This window comes from Leucopleurus acutus (assembly GCF_964270905.1).
Source record: "Leucopleurus acutus genome assembly, chromosome: 5".
NCBI classification, from domain to species: domain Eukaryota; kingdom Metazoa; phylum Chordata; class Mammalia; order Artiodactyla; family Delphinidae; genus Leucopleurus; species Leucopleurus acutus.
Genome location: NC_139147.1, coordinates 137,984,799 through 138,006,986, shown reverse-complemented (window position 1 = coordinate 138,006,986; position 22,188 = coordinate 137,984,799). Strand labels below are relative to the sequence as shown.

General features: G+C 38.8%; 1 protein-coding gene across 1 annotated transcript; it reads left to right on the top strand.

Annotated features, from left to right (window-relative positions):
• Window positions 1-5,397: 5,397 nt before the first annotated feature.
• PP2D1 (protein phosphatase 2C like domain containing 1) lies at window positions 5,398-22,161 on the top strand (the record flags this gene model as incomplete). Its single annotated transcript, XM_082839294.1, has 2 exons — window positions 5,398-6,388; window positions 21,319-22,161. The coding sequence occupies 2 exons, from the start codon at window positions 5,398-5,400 to the stop codon at window positions 22,143-22,145; spliced, it is 1,818 nt and encodes a 605-aa protein (XP_082695420.1). The 3' UTR covers window positions 22,146-22,161.
• Window positions 22,162-22,188: the final 27 nt, after the last annotated feature.

Here is a 22,188-nt window from a genome sequence, read left to right as displayed (position 1 = left end):
AGATCTCTTCTTTTCCTCTACATACTTCTGTATTGTTTGAATATTTTTAAAAAGTGTCATTGGGTGTCTAATAAATACATAGAAGTACATGTTTTTGTCAATAAAAGAAATAACATAAAATAATTAATCAATTCATAGACAAAATTAACAGACAGCGAATACACTTTGGAAGAAAAGAAGCTACTGAGAATCCATGTAGAGATAGACCCAGCTGCTCCCTTGCAAAGTATTTCAGGAATATGTTTTCTCTATTTTTGCCTCTCTGGAAAGAAGTTGACCCTAAGTCACTTTTGTAAGGAGGTTTTCCTACAACCCTAATCACCAGCGGGCCTGAGGGCTGCATGTGGAGATATGAACACTCAGCCACCCTAAGAGAGATACCTGACCCCGCCCGGGAGCTGGAGCTGACAGGAGACTCAGGACTTGCTTGAAAGAACTGCCTCAGTAACCTTCCCACACTGACGTGGCATGGGTGTGATGCAGCTGCTGGGAGTGATCAGGCAGTACACCTGCATGAGTGGTGTGAAGGAATTATGGAATAAGGAATTCATTCTGGGGGACTTCCCTGGAGGTCCAGTGGTTAAGACGGTGCCCTTCCAATACAGGAGGCGTGGGTTTGATCCCTGGTTGGGGAACTAAGATGCCACATGCCGTTCGCCACGGCAAAAAAAAAAAAAAAAAAAAAGAATTCATTGTTGAAATCTGACCTCACACAATTTGTGGAAGGAGCCGGGCAACTGAACATCTGGGAAAGGAAGCTGGAAGGACCAGAGGAGTCCGTAGCCAGTCTGAGAAGCCAAGGATATCCAGCCACTGAAGTAGGACCACAGAAGGCATGCTGATGGAGGAATCTGGAGGGAGTATTTGCCTTTGGGGGTCCACTTGCTGGTGGATCTGGGGCTGCTGTGGGCAACGTAGAGGGAGCAAGGACAAGCTGGACCTGCTAGGCACCTCTGCATCTGGGGTCATCTCATTGAACCATGGCAGCTTCATGATGTACTGCCCCCAAATTCCTTTCTTGTAAGTCTAATCTGGAACCACACAGGGAAAAGGATTCTGAAAAACATAGTTTCTAGCCTAACCAAGTTAATGGTGGGAGATGATTCTGGAGGAAAGGTGGTGAGTTCCATTTTGGACATGTTATTTGGGGTTGACTGGAATACGTGCTCGTGGTGATGTCCAGTAAGTAGTCGGGCTTGTCCAGTCTTCTTCAATATGCAAACAAGCTGTTCTAAGACTCTAGTTCTAATACAGGCCTGGGGTGAGAAAGTGGAAGGCCGCTGTGGATTAAGAACCTAGGAACTAAAGATATCGACCAGGAATAAAGTTAGCCTCAAGAAATACAGTGCAAAACCCAAAAAGCCTGTACCTTTCAAGCAGTGACTTGGGGCGGCAGGATGGGAGTGGGGATGGTGAGACTCTCCAGGGCAGGTAGGAAGGGGTGCTGGAGAGATGGCTTGAGATACCTTACCCCTGAGTGGGAAGACAACTGTACATTAATTGAGAGTCACTCTTTTCTTTTCTTTTATTTTCTTTTTCTTTTTGCGGTACACAGGCCTCTCACTGTTGTGGCCTCTCCCGTTGCGGAGCACAGGCTCCGGACGCGCAGGCTCAGTGGCCATGGCTTACGGGCCCAGCTGCTCCACGGCATGTGGGATCTTCCCGGACCGGGGCACGAACCCGTGTCCCCTGCATCGGCAGGCAGACTCCCAACCACTGCGCCACCAGGGAAGCCCACTGTTTTCATTTTTTAAGTCTTATTATGCAGGCATAAGGCAGTCTATTCAATGAATGATCCTTATTTCAGAAATTTCAAAGACAAGTTTGTTACTTAACACAATTTGTGACCTTATTGCTTCACAGTTCTTCAGAATCATAGAGTGAGTTCTGACTGAGGTTCCAGGTGATGTAGTAAACATTCCAAGCAGAGAGGTCCACCAGCAAGTCAGGGGACCCTCCCACCGGCATCACCACCATCACCACTATCACCCACCCCTCCACTCCTACCACTGCCAACACTAGCCAGGTTGGAGGAACAGAGGCTGGGAAAGGTGGTAAAGAGAGGGCAAAGGATGGTGGCAATCCCAAAGGAACATGGAAGTTAATAGTGCTTTCAGGTAACGTTTCTTCACTTGTATTGGATAACAAATGTAGTCAATGAACAATTGTATCTGCAGTTTTCTTTTTCCTCCACTTTCTCAGTCATCAAATGAAACTTTGGCTTCCTGTTAGACTATGTACGTGGAGGAGTGGTATATTCCTCCGACTACCTTATACAAAAAGGGCTTCTGTCTCTCTCTCTCTCTACTTTTATTCTGCTATATTTTTCATGATAGTACTTATCTCTGATATTATGTGTTTCCACGTTTCCTTTATTTTTTTAAATTTTTATTATTATTATTATTTTTTTGCGGTACGCGGGCCTCTCACTGTTGTGGCCTCTCCTGTTGCGGAGCACAGGCTCCGGATGCGCAGGCTCAGCGACCATGGCTCACGGGCCCAGCCGCTCCGTGGCACGTGGGACCCTCCCAGACCGGGGCATGAACCCGTGTCCCCTGCATCGGCAGGTGGACTCTCAACCACTGCGCCACCAGGGAAGCCCCATGTTTCCTTTACTTACTGTCTGTCTTTCATATCAGAATATAAGTTTCATTACAGAAAATGCCTTTGTTCGCATCTCTATCCCAAGCAAATAAACCAGTACCTGGCAAATTGCAGACATCCAAGTGTTTGTTGAATGAATGAATGAATGAACGAATATATGAAGATGCATTACATTCTAAGCATAGCTCCACGTGAGAGAGAGTTGTATTATGGCTCCATATAGGAAAATAAAATTCTGATATAACTTTATTTTTATCTGATGACTCTAGGTCTAACTATAGAATTGGTATGCCTTATATATTGTCCCAACAGTTCTACAAGCCTCAGAAAAACTGTATCCTTTATATGAATATTACCAAATAATAGCAATTTTAAAATATTTGATATACCTTTTGGTCAGAGAGCTGAACAGCTTTGCCGGTTCCCATTTTTTCCACTGCTTCTCTGTGTGCCTGCCCACCTCCTCGGCTGGGTCGTCCTCATCCTTCTGCCTGCTGGCTGGTCATCCCTCTGGTTTGGCCTTGGAGCCCTTGCTGCTTTCTCACCTGAGCGTTTTTCTAGGTCAGCTTCTCAAGTGTCCTGGTGCCATTCCTAGCCAGATGAAGGTTGGGCCCCTGGTTGAGCCCTGTCATGGGGCTCTGTCCTGGCTTCATCTGACCTGTCTGGTTCTTTGTATGAGCACATGGGTGGGACTACAGACTCCTCCCCTCATAGCTTCAAGGGCAAGACACCAGCCTTATTCGTAAGCTGCACTGTAGCTGCACAGTAGCTGGCCTGTTGTGGGTATTGAAGAAGTGAATGGATGCTGACTAAATACTGAAATATCGATGAGTGAGATTGATAGAACTGGGGGATTTGCTTTAAAATACTCCAGTAAAAATGAGTAAAATGAAATAACGTGGCTGAGGACACAGTGGAAACGAGAGTGAAAAAATGTTGGTAATGGGTGAAGCTGGTGATGGGTACGTGGGGCCTCATTATATGTTTCCATTTTTGTGTGATTTTAAAATTTTCCATTAAAAAAAGAAACAAGTTTCTTTTAGATTCTTATGGTGGTTTTCTGCTGCTAAATCCAAATATCTGTACATTTTATAGACAACATTAATAAAATATATTGTTTTAATTAAGATAACGGAGTAAAGAAAAAGTTAAAAATAGAAAAAGAAACCAAAAAAAGAAACCAAAATTTGTTGGTGAGGCAAAGCCAGGAAAGCTTGCTACTAGGCTAATAGTTCAATGAGCATTTATGGAGTGGAAATTTGTAAATGAAATTTTACTGTAGGGATGAGTAGCTGTATCCAATAGAGTTGCACACCTCAGGGAATTAAATACACATAAGGAAAGGAGCAGACTAAATATACCCATATCAAATACAATTCATATATGAGTTGAGTTGAAGTTAGCTGATTTTTTAAAATTAAATTGAAGTATAGTTGATTTACAATGTTGTGTTAAGTTTCTGCTGTACAGCAAAGTAATTCAGTTATACATATGTATACTTTTTTAATATTCTTTTCCATTGTGGTTTGTCACAGGATATTGGATATAGTTCCCTGTGTTATACAGGAGGGCCTTGTTGTTTCTCCATTTTATATATAGTAGTTTGTATCTGTTAATCCCAAACTCCTCATTTATCCCTCCCCCACCTCCTTTTCCCTTTGGTAACCATAAGTTTGTTTTCATTTTTTAAATTTATTTTATTGAAGTATAGTTGATTTACAATGTTGTGTTAATTTCTACTGTACAGCAAAGTGATTCAGTTATACATACATATATTCTTTTTCATATTCTTTTCCATTATGTTTATCACAGGATACTGAATATAGTTCCCTGTGCTGTACAGTAGGACCTTGTTGTTTATCCATCCTATATATATAATACTAGTTTGCATCTGGAAGTTAGCTGGTTTTAAGATATCACATTTCATAAACATTTAAAGTCACTAACTTTGATTTTTCAGGTTTTAAAATATTTTGTAACCAAAGCATTTTTTTTCAGGTCTCTCATACCTCCACAGGCCCTTTCAAAGATCTCCTGCCCTAGGAATTGCCCATAAAAATGGATACAAATGGCTTCGTATGCTGAGTACTGTTGTAGATGCTTCAGCTAGGAAGGAGTGTAAGAAAGGGTGTCTGCTTTCTGGAAATTTATCATCCAGCTCCTCTTCTTTCCTCAGGCCATACCTCTTTCCCTTTGCAGTCCTAAAAATTTCTGTCCTTACTATCCATTCTTTTCATCATTCTGCTTGGTTTTGGCATCTCCCTTTCATTTTCTTAACTCTTTAATTAGGACAAACGCGTTTTTAAAAAATTATTCTAGTTCTTTATATATTATTATATAAATTAATATTATATAAATAAAATTATTTTATTATTAGGACAAAATCGAATACAAAAATAATTATGCTTTATATTTGAAATCACATTCCTAGATCTCAAGCATATACCTTCACTTGCCTAGATAAAATATTGTGCTGATTTATCTGAGTGTTTGTTCTTAGAGGTCTAGCTGACTTTCTGGAGATTTTTCTGAATTTCCTTTGGGCCTACACAGGCCAATCACCAATTCCTTAAGTACTTACTATGTGTTTTGGGGGGGAATCACAGAAAGAGGAATAAGAATATTCTAGGCCAATATAAAATCTCAAGGATCCAAAACAAATTGCAAAGATAGGGGCCTGCTTGAAGAGATTTTCAGTGCATCATTCCAGGCATGTAAATATCTTTTATCCTGTTTGCAGAGTGTTTTGGAAATCAAGGCAATTGTACACAAGAAAACTGACATATGATTCAGATGAGGGAGTCCCACTTACCTGGAGAAGAAAGCATTTTAAAAGGAAAAAGAAGAGACCATCACGAAGTGCAGGTCTACAATGAGATGATCACGTTTCCCTGTTCCATATGCAAGCATGAAATTGACCTACCTGGAATATTCCTCCATAAAAAGCAGCATGTAGCTCTGGCTACATTGGGCTTTCAGTGGATGGGTGGGGAGCAACCAGGGCTCTCAGCGATTGCTGATCAGAGGCAGTCCGTCATTGCTAAACTATTGTCATCGTTTGCATTTACTGAAAAAATCTTACAGGGCATTAATAATGCTTTTGAGCTCCTTTGCAAGAAACAAATACCAGCACACTATAAGATTATTGATAACATTCCCAAGAGTTCAATATATCCTCAAAAAATCTGTCACCTATTAATTAAAGGAGCAGCCATTTGCGAAGACAGGAATTCTACGTGGAGAGTTGACATGAATGATAAATTCACTGTCGTGAATAATTTTGGCAACAAACCCAATGTGTGTTTTTTTGGTTTGTTTGATGGACATCACGGTGCCTCGGCAGCAGACTTGACATCAGTGGAACTCCCAGTTTTACTTCTCCACCAACTTTCCAGACTTGATCCTTCCTACCAAATGACCCCTGAAGAGCAAAAAGTAATCAATTCTTTTCACACAGTGTTTAGAGAAGACTACAGAGCTATAGAAGACACCTTCTCCTCCATAAAGAAAAAGACAAAAGCATTGAAAAGTGAGTATGAGAACATACACAAAGCCTTTGCAAAAGCATTTTGGAGAATGGACAGGCTTTTACGTCTTGGAAGGAAAGAAGTGTCCAGGGCTCGATGGAGCGGCTGTTCTGCAGTTACTTGCATATTGGAAGGCAACATTGAAAGTCCCAAAGCTAAGAAGTCTTCGAGAAGATTCAATGACCTTGATGCTTCTTTGGTCCCTTTCCAGGAGACGCCGAAAATAATTTCTGGAGTGCTACATATTGCAAACACTGGTATGTATATTGAATGGTACCAGGTTACACCTTAACATGTTTTATTCCTGGCAGCAAAACCTCTCTTGCTTCCAGAATTATCTAGTGACCTATTATTTAATGACTTACTAGTGCCTAGATATTTCACTGACCAATTTAAGAAACGACCAATAACCACAGTTTAAATGTAGATTTGCAGGCACAAAATGAATTGTAATTACGTCTCAAGGAGGCACGTACATGAAATAATGTGACCAAAACATGACGTTTTCTAAATGGGGTAGCAACACAGCTATTGATAAAGGCAAAGCAAATCTATTACATTTGCTCAGATCGGAATGAAACCAAAACATTCCCCACACTTCCCTTTTTCGGGAGAATGGAGAGTTCTTTGAGTGTTGTTAGTATAGCTGCTAAACTGGTCAGTTTTTCTGGTAACTAACATATTTGCAACAGGTCACTCTTGTGCTCACTGGCCAAGTTGCATCGATTTCATCTTAGGAAAAACAATCGTCCATGATTCAGTTTTATAGGCGTGTATTTCCTTCTCCAAAAATTTTGGCTGGATTCTTTTAATTTTATTTCAAGAAGCAATTCTTTTGACTTGCTGTGCTAAAAAGTTCTAGCTAAGGAGCTTGCCAAACTCGAAAGCCCAGAGGTAAAACAGTTTTAGCCAAGTTAACCCGAGTTCCATGCTCATTTCCATGAGATGCTTAACTAGGGTTCCACCACCCCTTTCCTCGGTAGAATTATTATTAATGACAGTGTCCACTTACTGAATATTGCACACAGAGTAATTTCTCATGTAGTCTTCCAAGAACTCTGATATCTAAAGATATCTAAGTATTGTTTTTAAAAAAATATATTCGACATGTAACATTGTGTAAGTTTAAGAAGCAAAACATGTTAATTTGATACATTTTTATATTGTAACATGATTGCCATTGTAGCGATAATTACCACTTCTATCACATTACATAATCATCATTTCTTTATAGTGGTTGAAAAAATTAAGTTCTAGTCTCTTAGCAAGTTTGATGATTAAAATATATACGTTCTCTCTGTTCCCAATATTGTGCATTAGACCTCTAAGACGTATTTACTGCTCATTGCAAGTTTGGACCCTTAAACCGCATCTGTTCTCCTTCCCAACCCCTGCCGCCATTTCTAAGTGGTGTTGACCCAGTTGTCCAGATGAGAAAATAGAAGCTCGGAGAGGTGAAATTATTTGTTCAAGGTGTCAGAGGTGATAGAAATTGGAGCTGGAAATCAAACTGCCTCTGAAGGAGATTGCTTCCAGAGTCTGAGGAGTCTGGGCCTCAGGGAGTGGGACTTTGGCCCACACCGGGGCCAGATATATTCACCAAGACCATTATAATGTCAAGGTCCCTGGAAGCCGGCCTGTTTCTGATCTAACTCTGGTTGTGAGCCCAAAATGAGAACACCAGATTAAGCAATACCACGGAGCCAAGTGCAATGCCAATTTCCTTGGAGCATTTGCCATTTCTCAGGCCCTACCCTGAGGTTCCAAAGTGCTTCAGAGCAGGCCTACTTCATGGATGGAGAGTTTTCAGATTTCAAACTAATCTGGGAACTGACCCATATCCTTGGACTTTGGACCTCTATTAGAAAATATCATTTGATATCATGGTTCCTGGGAAATGAAAGGAAAATATACGAGATACTCAATAAGTAGATACTATCATCAAATGTTCAGTTTACTATGATTCATTACTTCCAAGCCCACTGTTGTTTGGCAGGTCCTAATTTCCAGGTCAAACATTTTTTTGGATCTAATTTACAGGCTTACATACATAACTGTGTTAAAATGTTTTCATTTGGGCATCCTTCATTCTAATAGAAACAAATAAGTAGGGGGAAAAATCCAACTTGTGAAAGGGAGGTCATGATTTATGATACAAAAGTGCTCCTAAAAGAAAGTAATTTAAATGAGTTACAAAAAATAAATGTTCACACAAATTTATCAAGGGCATGTTTTGTATTTTATAAAACAAGACCTATAAAGATAGCAAGGGGATTCATTTTTCTTGTTTGAAATTTGTCAAATACCAGTATCATCACAACTCTGGAATTAAAACCAAGAAAAAAACTCCACCTCACTTTATAAGGAAACATGAGTGTGGTGATACAGTCATTGAATAAGTGTTGAATTTGTGCATGTGGAAAAAGATCCTTCCAAACAGACATTCCTGACTTTTTTTCTTAGCACTTCTCATTTATATTGCATTTTATCACTTCTCCTGGTGCTCTCTTATTTTTCTTCAGTTAATCCTCACAGGATTAAAACTCAAACATATTGATACAGCATACATAATTACACTTTTTTCACAACATCAAATAAACCACAAATTTTTACATTTCTAATTAACCACACTAGTTCCTTATAAACATATGGGATTCTTATTTGATCCCCTAAATCCTTTTCCCCAGTGATTTTATATTTAATAGCTTTATTGAGATACAACTCAAAAAGAACACAGTTCATCCAGGTAAAGTCTACGGCTCAGTGATTTTTACTATATTCACTGATACAGCCTTTTCTCCCCATCTTTTTATCTTTGAATCAAGTGTCTTGTTAGAGAATATATAGGTGGATCTTGTTTGTATTCATTTACTGTGGTTGTTGTTACAAATTTACCATAGATTTCGTGGCTCACACAACAGAAATTTATTCTCTTACAGTTCAAGAAGTTCTAAACCAGCATAACTGGCCCAATGTCTTCATGGCAGTGCTCCCTCCAGAGGATGTGGGAAAGAATTTGTTCCTTGCTCCTTCCACCTTCTGCTTGGCTGCCAGTATTCCTTGGGTTGTGGCCACATCACTCTGATCTCAAATGTGCTTCCATGTGCACATTTCCTTCTTCTGTGTCTGTAGCCAAATCTCCCTCTTGTGGTTGAATTTAGAACCCACCCAGACAATCCAGTGTTAAGCATCTCAGGATCATTAATCACATCTTCAAAGTCTTTGCCATATAAGGTAACATTTACAGGCTCCAGAGATTAGGTTCTGATATCTTTGGGGATTTTATTCAGCCAGCCACCATGTTTGTTTGTTCGTTTTTCCATTCTGCCAAACTTTGCCTTTTGATTCAAGTATTTAATTCATTTACATTTAAGGTAATTAATTATAGGGTAGGATATATGTCTGACATGTTTCTGTTTGTTTTCTCTCTCTCTCTCTCTCTATATATATATATATACATCTTTTGTTTTTCTATTCCTCCGATACTGCTTTCTTTTTTATCCCTCAACTAAGATTAGTCATCCTTTTTTTAAAATTTAATTTTATTTATTTTTTTATACAGCAGGTTCTTATTAGTCATCCATTTTATACACATCAGTGTATACATGTCAATCCCAAGCTCCCAATTCATCACACCAACTCCCCCACCCCCCACCACTTTCCCCCCTTGGTGTCCATATGTTTGTTCTCTACATCTGTGTCTCAATTTGTGTCCTGCAAACCAGTTCATCTGTACCACTTTTCTAGGTTCCACATAACGCGTTAATATACGATATTTGTTTTTCTCTTTCTGACTTACTTCACTCTGTATGACAGTCTCTAGATCCATCCACGTCTCAACAAATGACTCAATTTCGTTCCTTTTTACAGCTGAGTAATATTCCATTGTATATATGTATCACATCTTCTTTATCCATTCATCTGTCGATGGGCATTTAGGTTAGTTCCATGACCTGGCTATTGTAAATAGTGCTGCAATGAACACTAGGGTGCATGTGTCTTTTTCAATTATCGTTTCTCTTTTTGAATTATGGTTTTCTCTGGGTATATGCCCAGTAGTGAGATTGCTGGATCATATAGTAATTCTATTTTTAGTTTTTTAAGGAACCTCCATACTGTTCTTCATAGTGGCTATATCAATTTACATTCCCACCAACAGTGCAAGAGGGTTCCCTTTTCTCCACACCCTCTCCAGCATTTGTTGTTTGTAGATTTTCTGATGATGCCCATTCTAACTCGTGTGAGGTGATACCTCATTGTAGTTCTGATTTGCATTTCTCTAATAATTAGTGATGTTGAGCAGCTTTTCATGTGCTTCTTGGCCAGCTGTATGTCTTCTTTGGAGAAATGTCTATTTAGGTCTTCTGCCCATTTTTGGATTGGGTTGTTTGTTTCTTTAATATTGAGCTGCATGAGCTGTTTATATATTTTGGAGATTAATCCTTTGTCCAATGATTTATTGGCAAATATTTTCTCCCATTCTGAGGGTTGTCTTTTCGTCTTCTTTATGGTTTCCTTTCCTGTGCAAAAGCTTTGAGGTTTCATTAGGTCCTACTTGTTTATTTTTGTTTTTATTTCCATTACTCTAGGAGGTGGATCAAAAACGATCTTACTGTGATTTATGACAAAGAGTGTTCTTCCTATGTTTTCCTCTTAGAGTTTTATAGTGTCTGGTCTTACGTTTAGGTCTCTAATCCATTTTGAGTTTATTTTTGTGTATGGTGCTAGGGAGTGTTCTAATTTCATTCTCTTACATGTAGCTGTCCAGTTTTCCCAGCACCACTTATTGAAAAGACTGTCTTTTCTCCATTGTATATCCTTGCCTCCTTTGTCATAGATTAATTGACCATAGGTGCATGGGTTTACCTCTGGGCTTTCTATCTTGTTCCATTGATCTATGTTTCTGTTTTTGTGCCAGTACCATATTGTCTTGATTACTGTAGCTTTGTAGTATAGTCTGAAGTCAGTGAGTCTAATTCCTCCAGCTCCGTTTTTTTCCCTCAAGACTGCTTTGGCTATTCGGGGTCTTTTGTGTCTCCATACAGATTTTAAGATTTTTTGTTCTAGTTCCGTAAAAATTGCCATTGGCAGTTTGATAGGGATCACATTGAATCTGTAGATTGCTTTGGATAGTATAATCATTTTCACAATATTGATTCTTCCAATTCAAGAACATGGTATATCTCTCCATCTGTTGGTATCATCTTTAATTGCTTTCATCAGTGTCTTGTAGTTTTCTGCATACAGGTCTTTTGTCTCCCTAGGTAGGTTTATTCCTCTTGTCTCCCTAGGTAGGTTTATTCTTTTTGTTGCAATGGTAAATGGGAGTGTTTCCTTAATTTCTCTTTCAGATTTTTCATCATTAGAGTATAGGAATGCAAAATATTTCTGTGCATTAATTTTGTATCCTGCAACTTTACCAAATTCATTGATGAGCTCTAGTAGTTTTCTGGTGGCATTTTTAGGATTCTCTATGTATAGTATCATGTAATCTGCAAACAGTGACAGTTTTACCTCTTCTTTTCAAATTTGTATTCCTCTTATTTCTTTTTTTTCTCTGATTGCCATGGCTTGGACTTCCAAAACTATGTTGAATAAGAGTGGTGAGAGTGGGCAACCTTGTCTTGTTCCTGATCTTAGTGGAAATGCTTTCAGTTTTTCACCATTGAGAATGATGTTTGCTGTGGGTTTGTCATATATGGCCTTTATTATGTTGAGGTAGGTTCCCTCTATGCCCACTTTCTTGAGAGTTTTTATCATAAATTGGTGTTGAATTTTGTCAAAAGCTTTTTCTGCATCAATTGCGATGATCATATGGTTTTTCTTCTTCAATTTGTTAATACGGTGTATCACATTGATTGATTTGCGTATATTGAAGAATCGTTGCATCCCTGGGATAAATCTCACTTGATCATGGTGTATGATCCTTTTAATGTGTTGTTGGATTCTGTTTGCTAATAGTTTGTTGAGGATTTTTGCATCTGTATTCATCAGTGATATTGGTCTGTAATTTTCTTTTTTTGTAGTATCTTTGTCTGGTCTTGGTATCAGGGTGATGGTGGCCTCTTAGAATGAGTTTGGGACTGTTCCTTCCTCTTCAAGTTTTTGGAAGAGTTTGAGAAGGATGGCTGTTAGCTCTTCTCTAAATGTTTGATAGAATTCACCTGTGAAGCCATCTGGTCCTGGACTTTTGTTTGTTGGAAGGTTTTTAATCACAGTTTCAATTTCATTATTTGTGATTGGTCTGTTCATGTTTTCTATTCCTTCCTTTCAGTCTTGGGAAGTTATACCTTTCTAAGAATTTGTCCATTTCTTCCAGGTTGTCCATTTTATTGGCATAGAGTTGCTTGTAGTAGTCTCTTAGGATGCTTTGTATTTCTGCGGTGTCTGTTGTAAATTCTCCTTTTTCGTTTCTAATTTTACTGATTTGAGTCCTCTCCCAATTTTTCTTGATGAGTATTAGAGTATTTTGTATTAGATAGTTTCTAGTACATCATTTTAATTCCTGTATTTCTTTTACTATATATATATATATATATATATATATATATATATTTTTTTTTTTTTTTTTTCCGGTATGCGGGCCTCTCACTGTTGTGGCCTCTCTGGTTGCAGAGCACAGGCTCCGGACGCACAGGCTCAGCGGCCATGGCTCACGGGCCCAGCCGCTCTGTGGCATGTGGGATCTTCCTGGACCAGGGCACGAACCCATGTCCCCTGCATTGGCAGGCAGACTCTCAACCACTGTGGCACCCGGGAAGCCCCCTGTTACTATATATTTTTAAAAAATATATTTTTAGTGGCTATTCTGAGGATTATAATAAAATCTTAACTTAAAAACAATTTGGCTTGCATTAATGCCAACTTAACTTCAAAAGATATATATGGCATCTTTGCTCCAATATAGCTCCATTTCCTGCAGCCTTCTTTATACTTTATGGAATTACATCTTTACACATTACAAGCCTATAAAGTTTTATATTATTGTTTTATGCAGCTTTCTTCTAAATAAGACAGGAAAATAAAAGTGTTAAAAGTAAAATACATTTTTTACTGTTTTATATTTACCTATATACAGTTGACTCCTGAACAACATGAGTTTGAACTGTGTGGGTCCACTTATATGCAGAATATTTTCAATAGTAAACACACTATTACACAATCCATGGTTGATTGAATCTGTGAATGTGGAACTGCAGATATGGAGGGCTGTCTATTGGACTTGAATATCCACAGATCTGTTGTGTGTCCTGAACAGTGCTCCCCAGATACTGAAAGATAATTATAGTTACCTTTCTTTTTTTGTGTGGGTTTGAGTTACAATCTAGCGTTTTCATTTTTGCCTGAAAGACTCCCTTTAGTATTTCTTGTATGGAAAGTCTACTAATGATGAATTCTCTCAGTCTTTTTTAACTGGGAATGTGTTAATTTCTTCATTTTTAAAAGGATAGTTTTGCTTTTTTTTTTTGCAGTACGCAGGCCTCTCACTGTTGTGGCATCTTCCATTGCGGAGCACAGGCTTCAGACGTGCAGGCTCAGCAGCCATGGCTCACAGGCCCAGCCGCTCCAAGGCATGTGGGATCTTCCCGGACCGGGGCACGAACCCGTGTCTCCTTCATCGGCAGGTGGACTCTCAACCACTGCGCCACCAGGGAAGCCCTAGTTTTGCATTTTGAATATGTCATCACATTGCCATCTAGCCTCCATGGTTTCTGATGAGACATAATTTTTGATCTTATTGAGTATCCCTTGGCTGTATGTAATGAGCCACTTTTCTCATTCTACTTTCATTATTCTTTCTTTCTCTTTTGACAGTTTGACTATGATGTGTTTAAGTACTGACCTCTAATTTAAACTCTTTGGAGTCTGTTGAGCTTCTTGTATGTTTTTATTCCAATTTGGGAAGTTTTTGGCTATTAGTTCTTCAAATATTTTTTTTTCCCCACTTCTGTCTTCTCCTTCCATTATGCATATGTTGGTATACTTGGTGGTGTCCCACAAGTCTCTGCGATGCTGTTCACTTTACTTCATTCTTTTTATTTTTCCTATTCTTCAGATTGCATATTCTCAATTTATCAATCAAGTTTGCTGATTCTTCTGCCAGATCAAACCTGATGCTGAGCTCATTCTAGTGAATTTTTCGTTTAAGACATTGTACTTTTCAACTCCAGAATTTCATGCTTCTTTGTTATAATTTCCATCTCTTTATTGATAGTCTCTAGGTTGGTGGATCATTGTTCTCATGCTTTCCTTTCATTTTTAGCCCCATTTTCCTTTAAACGTATTGATAATTTTTTTTGCGGTACATGGGCATCTCAGTATTGTGGCCTCTCCTGCCGCGGAGCACAGGCTCTGGATGCGCAGGCCCAGCAGCCACGGCTCACGGGCGCAGCTTCTGCACGGCACGCGGGATCCTCCCGGACCGGGGCACGAACCTGCGTCCTCTGCATCTGCAGGCAGACTCCCAACCACTGCGCCACCAGGAAAGCCCTATTGATAAATTTTAAAACATTTTCGTCCAGTTAGTTCTAATGCCTAGACTTCCTCATGGACAGCTTCTATTGACTTACTTTCTTTCCTGTATATGGGCTATGCTTTCATTACTATGTTTCATTACTCTCCCATTACTCTTTTTTTGTTGAAAACTGGACATTTAAAATAATATAGATGCCCTCCCTCTCCAGGATTTGTTGTTGCTACTGTTTTTGTGACTTTTATGAACTAATTCTGTAGACTCTATATTCTGTCATGTATATAAGCTCTGAGTAAGCTCTGAGTCAAGTCAAATGATGACAAGATTTGAGAATGGAGCTTTCTTCAGGGACTTGCAAGATAGTTCACATAATGACAATTCTCTGGGGATAGATAAGTTTAGGGAGGTCTAAAGCCGTCCTTTCTCCTGCAGAGGCTGCTAGACTGTTGATTGCAGAGCTAGCATCACTATAAAATGTTTGGCTTTCAAGGCTACTGCAGAGCTGAAGAGAAGTGGTTGGAAGTAGGCCAAGTTACAAGGCCATGACCACTTGGTTTTACCTACTTTGTTTCTCTTCAATGTTTCTCAGATTTTTGCAAGCCTTTGGCCAATTTCCAGCATTTCAGAAAAGCTGACTTTAACAATTCTTGTCAGTGTTCTCATTCCTTTTCCTGAGGAGTAGATTTTCAGAGATCCTTACTCTGCAATATCTAATCTTTTCTTCTGCAATATTGAACCTGCTGTTAATCACATCCAGTGTAGTATTCATTTTAAATTTTGTATTTTTCATCTTCAGAAGTTTGATTTTTAAAATTATCTTCCATGTCTGTATTTAACTTTATAACATTGAGAGTTGTTGCCTACTAATTCCAACATCTGCCTCAGTTCTGGGCTGGTTTCAATTGATTTTTCATTTTATTATGGGTAGTATTTCCCTACTTATTTGCATGCTTGCTGTTTTAGTTTCTTAGGGCTGCCATAACAAATTAGCCGAAACTGGGCAGCTTAAAACAACGAAAATCCATTCTCACAGTTCTGGAGGCTAGTTGACCAAAATCAAGGTGTTTGCAAGGCCATATTTCTTTCCTCCACTGTTCAGCATCAGTTTGAAATAGTCCATTATTCTGGCAGTCTGCGTGGTGGGTGAGAGGCATATATTTATTTTCAGTTCAGTGTTGCAGTGAGGGCATGGTTCTTTGGGCTCCTAGCTTTGTTGGGGAGAACCACTAGTTTTCCCCACCTTGAACAAGCCCTAGGTTTTGTTTCCTGTTCCATAACCCCGTGAAAAGTCTAAGCTCATTTATTCAGCTCAATAAATGCTCTCAGGTAAAAACTGGCTTTTGCTCTTGGCATACTCTGGGATTCAGCCATTATTCTTTTGACGGGAGAATTCTTTACTTTCTTACTAGCTCAACAATGTACATGACTTAAAAGTATATACATTATCCAGGATATTTTCCTATTCTCAGTGGGACTCAATCCAAGACCCACACTGGCACATTACTGCTCCTTTGTAATATTTGAGTGTTTTAGCGTATCTGCTATTCCAGTATCTTTATGTCTAGATTATACATATTTGTTAATACCTTCTTTTAATGAGGCCCCAGAAACTACCTTTTTTTCCTAGTGTCCTTGTTCTCTGTCCTGTGAGCTCACTCTAGATCCAGAGGCCAAGCATGACTTTACCCACTACTTCCCTATTACTCACAATCCTTTATTTGTTCCTCAAGCCCCCTTTCTTCTCTCTTCTTAAGGTTAACAATAACTCCTTTATCTAATCCTCACAACCTGTGAGGTAAGAATAATCTCATTTTAATAGAAGCTTGAGGCTCACCAAAGCCTTATTATATATGGTTATATCATTAGTGAGCCAGAACCCATGTCCTTTAAAGTCTCATTACTTCAAATGAACACCAGCAGCTTCCTGCTTCTAAGGTGTCCCTTCATTCTTATGTGTCTTCACCTTCCTCATTCACAACTGATGCTGTGTTTGCAGATCTTTTAATTTGTTGTGATTTTCCTATCTAGATGTGATTGTCCTTAGTGGTTAAATAAGTTGCTTTTAAAATTACTTCCTGCCCCATCTTTTTCCCCTAAAACCTAATTCAACTCCAGAATCACCTTAAGCGGGGGGGGGGGGGGGGGGGGGGGGGGGGGCGGGAATATATATATATATATATACACACACACATATACATATTCTTAAACAACACTGACCTTTTATAGACTTTTCCTTTCCCATCTCCCTTTTTTGGGGTATGTTGGTTTGTATATATGTGGACTCACATATATACAAACTGGATTCTGAGAATATAATCAACAAATATCTGACAGATAGTTGAGACTGATGTGTGAAGTACTGTTAGGCTCCAGTTGGAAAATGGTGAACTTGAGTTTCATGCTCACACATCTTACAAAACAATCAAAGGAATCTTTTGAACATACAGTGAAAACTAGCTCCACATCAATAAGGCTCTCATGCTAATCACCAGTAGTAAGAGTCAACACATGGCACCCATGCATACAATTTCAGCCTCTTTTGCCAAAATTAGAATCCTGAAAAAAACTGGATATAAGTTGTTTTCCTAACCTCATCTACAGGTGTTTCTACTATGCTTCCATTTTAGGGATACTTCACTAGGGTTTAAATTTCCTTAGTTTGTTTATGCTGCTTTTCAACTGCTCCCTTTTCTTTCTCCAATAACTATTTCCTCGTTTCGCAAGTTCCAAGTTCCTGCTCCCTACTCCCTTAAGCCTATAACTCTTTTTCTTTTTTTTAATTTTATTTATTTATTTATTTATTTTTGGCTGTGATGGCTCTTCGTTTCTGTGTGAGGGCTTTCTCTAGTTGCGGCAAGTGGGGGCCACTCCTCATGGCGGTGCGCGGGCCTCTCACTATAGCGGCTTCTCCCGTTGCGGAGCACAGGCTCCAGACGCGCAGGCTCAGTAATTGTGACTCACGGGGCTAGTTGCTCCGCGGCATGTGGGATCTTCCCGGACCAGGGCTCGAACCCATGTCGTCAGCACTGGCAGGCGGATTCCTAACCACTGCGCCACCAGGGAAGCCCAAGCCTATAACTCTTTTTAAGGATTTTCTTATAGTTTTTTTTTTTTTAAATGGGTCTGAAATGAAACATTCATAGCTTCATCTCAATCTCTTTTGGATAGACTCTCTTCAGTTGCTTTTCCCCTTCATGGAACAGAAAGGAAAATAACCTTTGTCAAGTGTCTACTTATTAAATTACCTTCTTAAACTCGACAAAAAATATTGCAGGTGGTAAATTGTTACTCACAGAAATAATGTGACTTAATGAAAGTCACACAGACAAAACTGGGATTGAAGGACCAGGTAGCAAGCTCTCAAGACTCTCCTCTTCCCCATGCTGCTGCTTCTAAGCCAAGCCATCTTTTTATCCAGGGCACTCGTGCACCTGAGGGATGTTTCCTCTTCTCACCACCATATAACATTTCTCTTACTCTTTCCTCCAGTCCTTTCCTAAAACTTCCATTTACATGACCTTCATGGCCCCATCTGGAAAAAAAAAAAAAAAAGATCTTGCCCATGCAGATCTAGAATTCCGTTTGGGATTGATTCTAGAGGTCATTCTGAAGTTGACGGGGACACTCCTCCTTTTCACAAACTAGAGACAACCCAGCAATTGCAGAAGGCAGTTATGTCATTGCCTCTGCATAAGGAACACTTTGCCTGACTATACGTGTCATCTATTTTATTTATTATTTATTTTATTGCTGAGTTGGGTCTTTGTTGCTGCGCACAGGCTTTCTCTAGTTGCGGCGAGTGGGGGCTACTCGTGGCAGTGTGCGGGCTTCTTATTGCGGTGGCTTCTCTTTGTGGAGCACTGGCTCCAGGCACGCGGGCTTCAGTAGTTGTGGCTCATGGGCTCTAGAGCAGGCTCAGCAGTTGTGGCGCACAGGCTTAGTTGCTCCTCAGCATGTGGGATCTTCCTGGCGCAGGGCTCGAACCCATGTCCCCTACATTGGCAGGCGGATTCTTAACCACTGCGCCACCAGGGAAGCCCCCATACGTGTCATCGTAAAAAGGCTTAAATATCATCTCAAAGCAGTTCATTTTAGTTCCCATTAATGTCCTTAAACATGTTGCCCTTCCAGTAACACTGTTCCTTTTTTTTTTTTTAATTGGAGTACAGCTGATTTACAATGTTGTTAGTTTCAGGTTCCACTTTTGTTTGATAACATTTTTCTGAACAGCACCATCTCTCCAACTACTGAAAGCTGGTAACTTTATGTCTAGGAATTTGAATACTTATTTATGCTCAGATTCATTATGTTTTTGTGTAAAGGTCTTCTTCATCACAGTTCACTACTTAGTTATTCTCATTTCCTCCAAACAGATATTACAGGAACCCTTCTTTAAAGCCAATCTCTCAAACTGTCATGTCTTGCTCCTCTCTCTTCCTTCAGTTCTCCAAGACACATGGATATACAGTGTTATTTTTAAATCTCCCTCCAATTTCCCATCTTCCTTGAAGCTCTTTGTTCATTATTCTATTCTAGCTTTCAGCTTAATGTAGACAACCACTTTCAACAACCCCGATTGCAGCTGGCAGCACATGCAACCCGAGGTCTAGGAAATAGAACTATTAACTCTGCATATCCACTTTTTCGCCATGTCTATTCCATTGATACTCTTCCAGGGCCTCTTATTATCCTCTATTTCCCGAGCTACGCACGAATAGTTGAGAAACACTGGGTACTTCCCCTTCATTTTCTTCTTCCTTCATGCAAATTCACACAGGTTAAGGATGTGAGTTAGTCAGAAGGCACCATTTATCAGGATGAATCAACTGTCCAAGTAATTAAATAACTCAAATCAGATAGCAAGTCAATGGCAGGGCAAAACCTGCAGCCATTACTTACTGTCCTCATTTTCTAGAAAATTTTATTGTGCTGAGCTTAAGGGATGTTCACAATAATAAAATCAACGAAAATGGCATTTCCTACTCTGTAGCACAGCAATTAAAAAAAAAAGGCAAACAGTAGTACCTAAGATGTTTACCAAACTCTCTGCAGAGGCAACTAAAATCAAAATACCAACGTATCACCCTTCCACTGTAACTACATAATCATATTAAATGCTTTTCAAATCACACAGAAACAATGCTTTTTCTTTTTGCTGAGTGAGCTTTGGCTTGCTACATGCAAATAAAACATTTAGAAGTCAGTGGATTGACTATTCTGAGCCTGTGTTTCCAGAGCTATGGTCGCACTATTTATATGTGTAAGTACACAAAGAAATTTTCTAATTTAAAAGAGGAACTGAACCATATGTTCTCCTAAGAGAACAATTCAGTCTACCCAGTTGGCATGTTCAATACCAACCCATGCTGCTTTGCTGGTACAATAATAATTTAAAACTCAGCAGAAGTCAAGAATTATTTTACTGACTTCTCTTCTGCAGAGTGTAAACAGAATGACCAGCAAAAAAGTTAACAGAAAATATTAATAACCAAACCACAAATAAAAGAGGTCATTCAGTTTTGAGGACTATCATTTATACAGCTATCAGGTTTCCAAAATATTTTCCACACAGTCATCTTTTGGTCCCATCCAATAACTCAGATATTAACAATTGCCATTATGTAAATGAGCCAACAGGCTCACTCTATACCTGACACTAATGCTTCACCAGCTCAGGCTCTGTCCAACATATTAAGTGTGTGAACCTTACCTTCTGAAACCTAAATCCCTTTACCTAAAACGTTAGGGAATTAGAAATGAAGGCCTGCAACAACAAAATTCTGACTCCAGGTATGGTGCCATGTTTGAAATCAGAATATTCTAACGTAAATTTTGCCTATGATTCCAGCAATATTAACTCTCATAGGTATTATAAATATGTTCCTAAAAACTTGGGAAAGTCAATTTTTCCTAACAAACTAAAGGATTCTGAGTCCTTTTTTGTATACCAAAGAAAATTTTGGTAATACAACCATCCTTCAATCTGTTCAGAGCATTATGTTAAGATTTTCTTAAGATTTTAATAAAGCACACATCATAGGTTCATCTGAATCATGAACAAACTACAATCAGATTTTTAATACCTCAGTTTTCAATCAAAGGGTTTAATGTTGGTTAGCTATTATCCATTTAATACATTAATAACACGTATTTTTCTTCACGGGGCTACAATTTCTTTTTAACACACATAACAAACCTAATAAGATGGACATTAACAGTGGCTTTCTAATTTTTTAATCACCCATACCTATAATATATTCAGGTTTTAACTTTGACCAGTTAAAAATTTACCTAACTGCACTCTTAGAAAAAAATCAAAGTTTGTATTTTTAATTGAAAAGGCATATATTAAAACATTTTAAAAATGTCTGCTCTATGGAATGTATGTTGGTTATAAAAAAGTTCAATTCTTGATTCTACAAATATGTAACATTCAGAAGCTGCTTCATAAAAAAATTACTTATTTTTCATTATCTGTAGTTTGTTATTTTAATACTAAATTCAGTAAACACTAAATTGCTTAAAAATGAGGAATAAATTAGCCCCCCCCATTTGAAATCTGAATTACTGTAAATCTTCTAATAATGATATCAATACTACATATATTTAAAAAATATTTTTAAGTGGCCTGGTTTCTATTTATGAAGTTAACAGCATGCTTTGATATAAATGGTTATAAATCTCGAGGATCAATTTTTAAAAATAATCTTTTAGGTAATGTGCAAGCAGTCTTATGCAGAAATGGGAAAGGCTTCTGCCTAACCAAAGAACACACTACACGAAACACAGATGAAAGAAGAAGAGTACTTCAGAATGGAGCAATAATTAGTTCACATGAACCATACGGGCTCCTACAAGGGCAAATAAAAACCACACGAGGACTTGGATTTCATGGAAATCTCAAACTGAAAAAATTCATTATTCCAGCACCTCAAACTATTTCTGTGCCTATAGATGACTTATGTCAATTCCTTATCTTAGCTACTAATGGACTCTGGGAAGTTCTGGATACAAAGGAAGTCACTGCACTGACAATGACAGCTTTTCAAGTATATAAAGAAGCACAGTGTTCTATCACAGGAAACAAATTGTCACCATCCAAAGGGTCTCTGCTTTTCCCAATCGATGAACAAAACACATCTAAACCAGAAACTAACATCCACATAGTGTTTCAGAGCAAATCTGAAGAACATGTGTCAACTATAAATTCAAGAGAAAATTTGTCAGGTTCAAAATATTCTATTCGTAACCTTAAAAATATAGGAACATTTCCACCAAAAATGACTAAGCATGATCCTTGCAGTGAGAAAGAAACTGATGGACCAACCAGTGTAGATGGTGTGCCAAAAGACTCAAGTGAAAAAGAGAAAGGATCATGCACTAAGAGTTTCTATGGAGGTGCTGCTGAGTATATCAGCCGTGAACTTGTAAGTGCTGCTTTGGCGGCTGGCTCCAGAGACAACATTACAGTCATGGTCACACTTTTCAATGGAAGCGAGTTATCTCCAGAGAGCAAAAACATGAAGACAATTCTTCAGTGAACCAGATGCTAGGATAACATCAACACCACACAAATCATTTTTA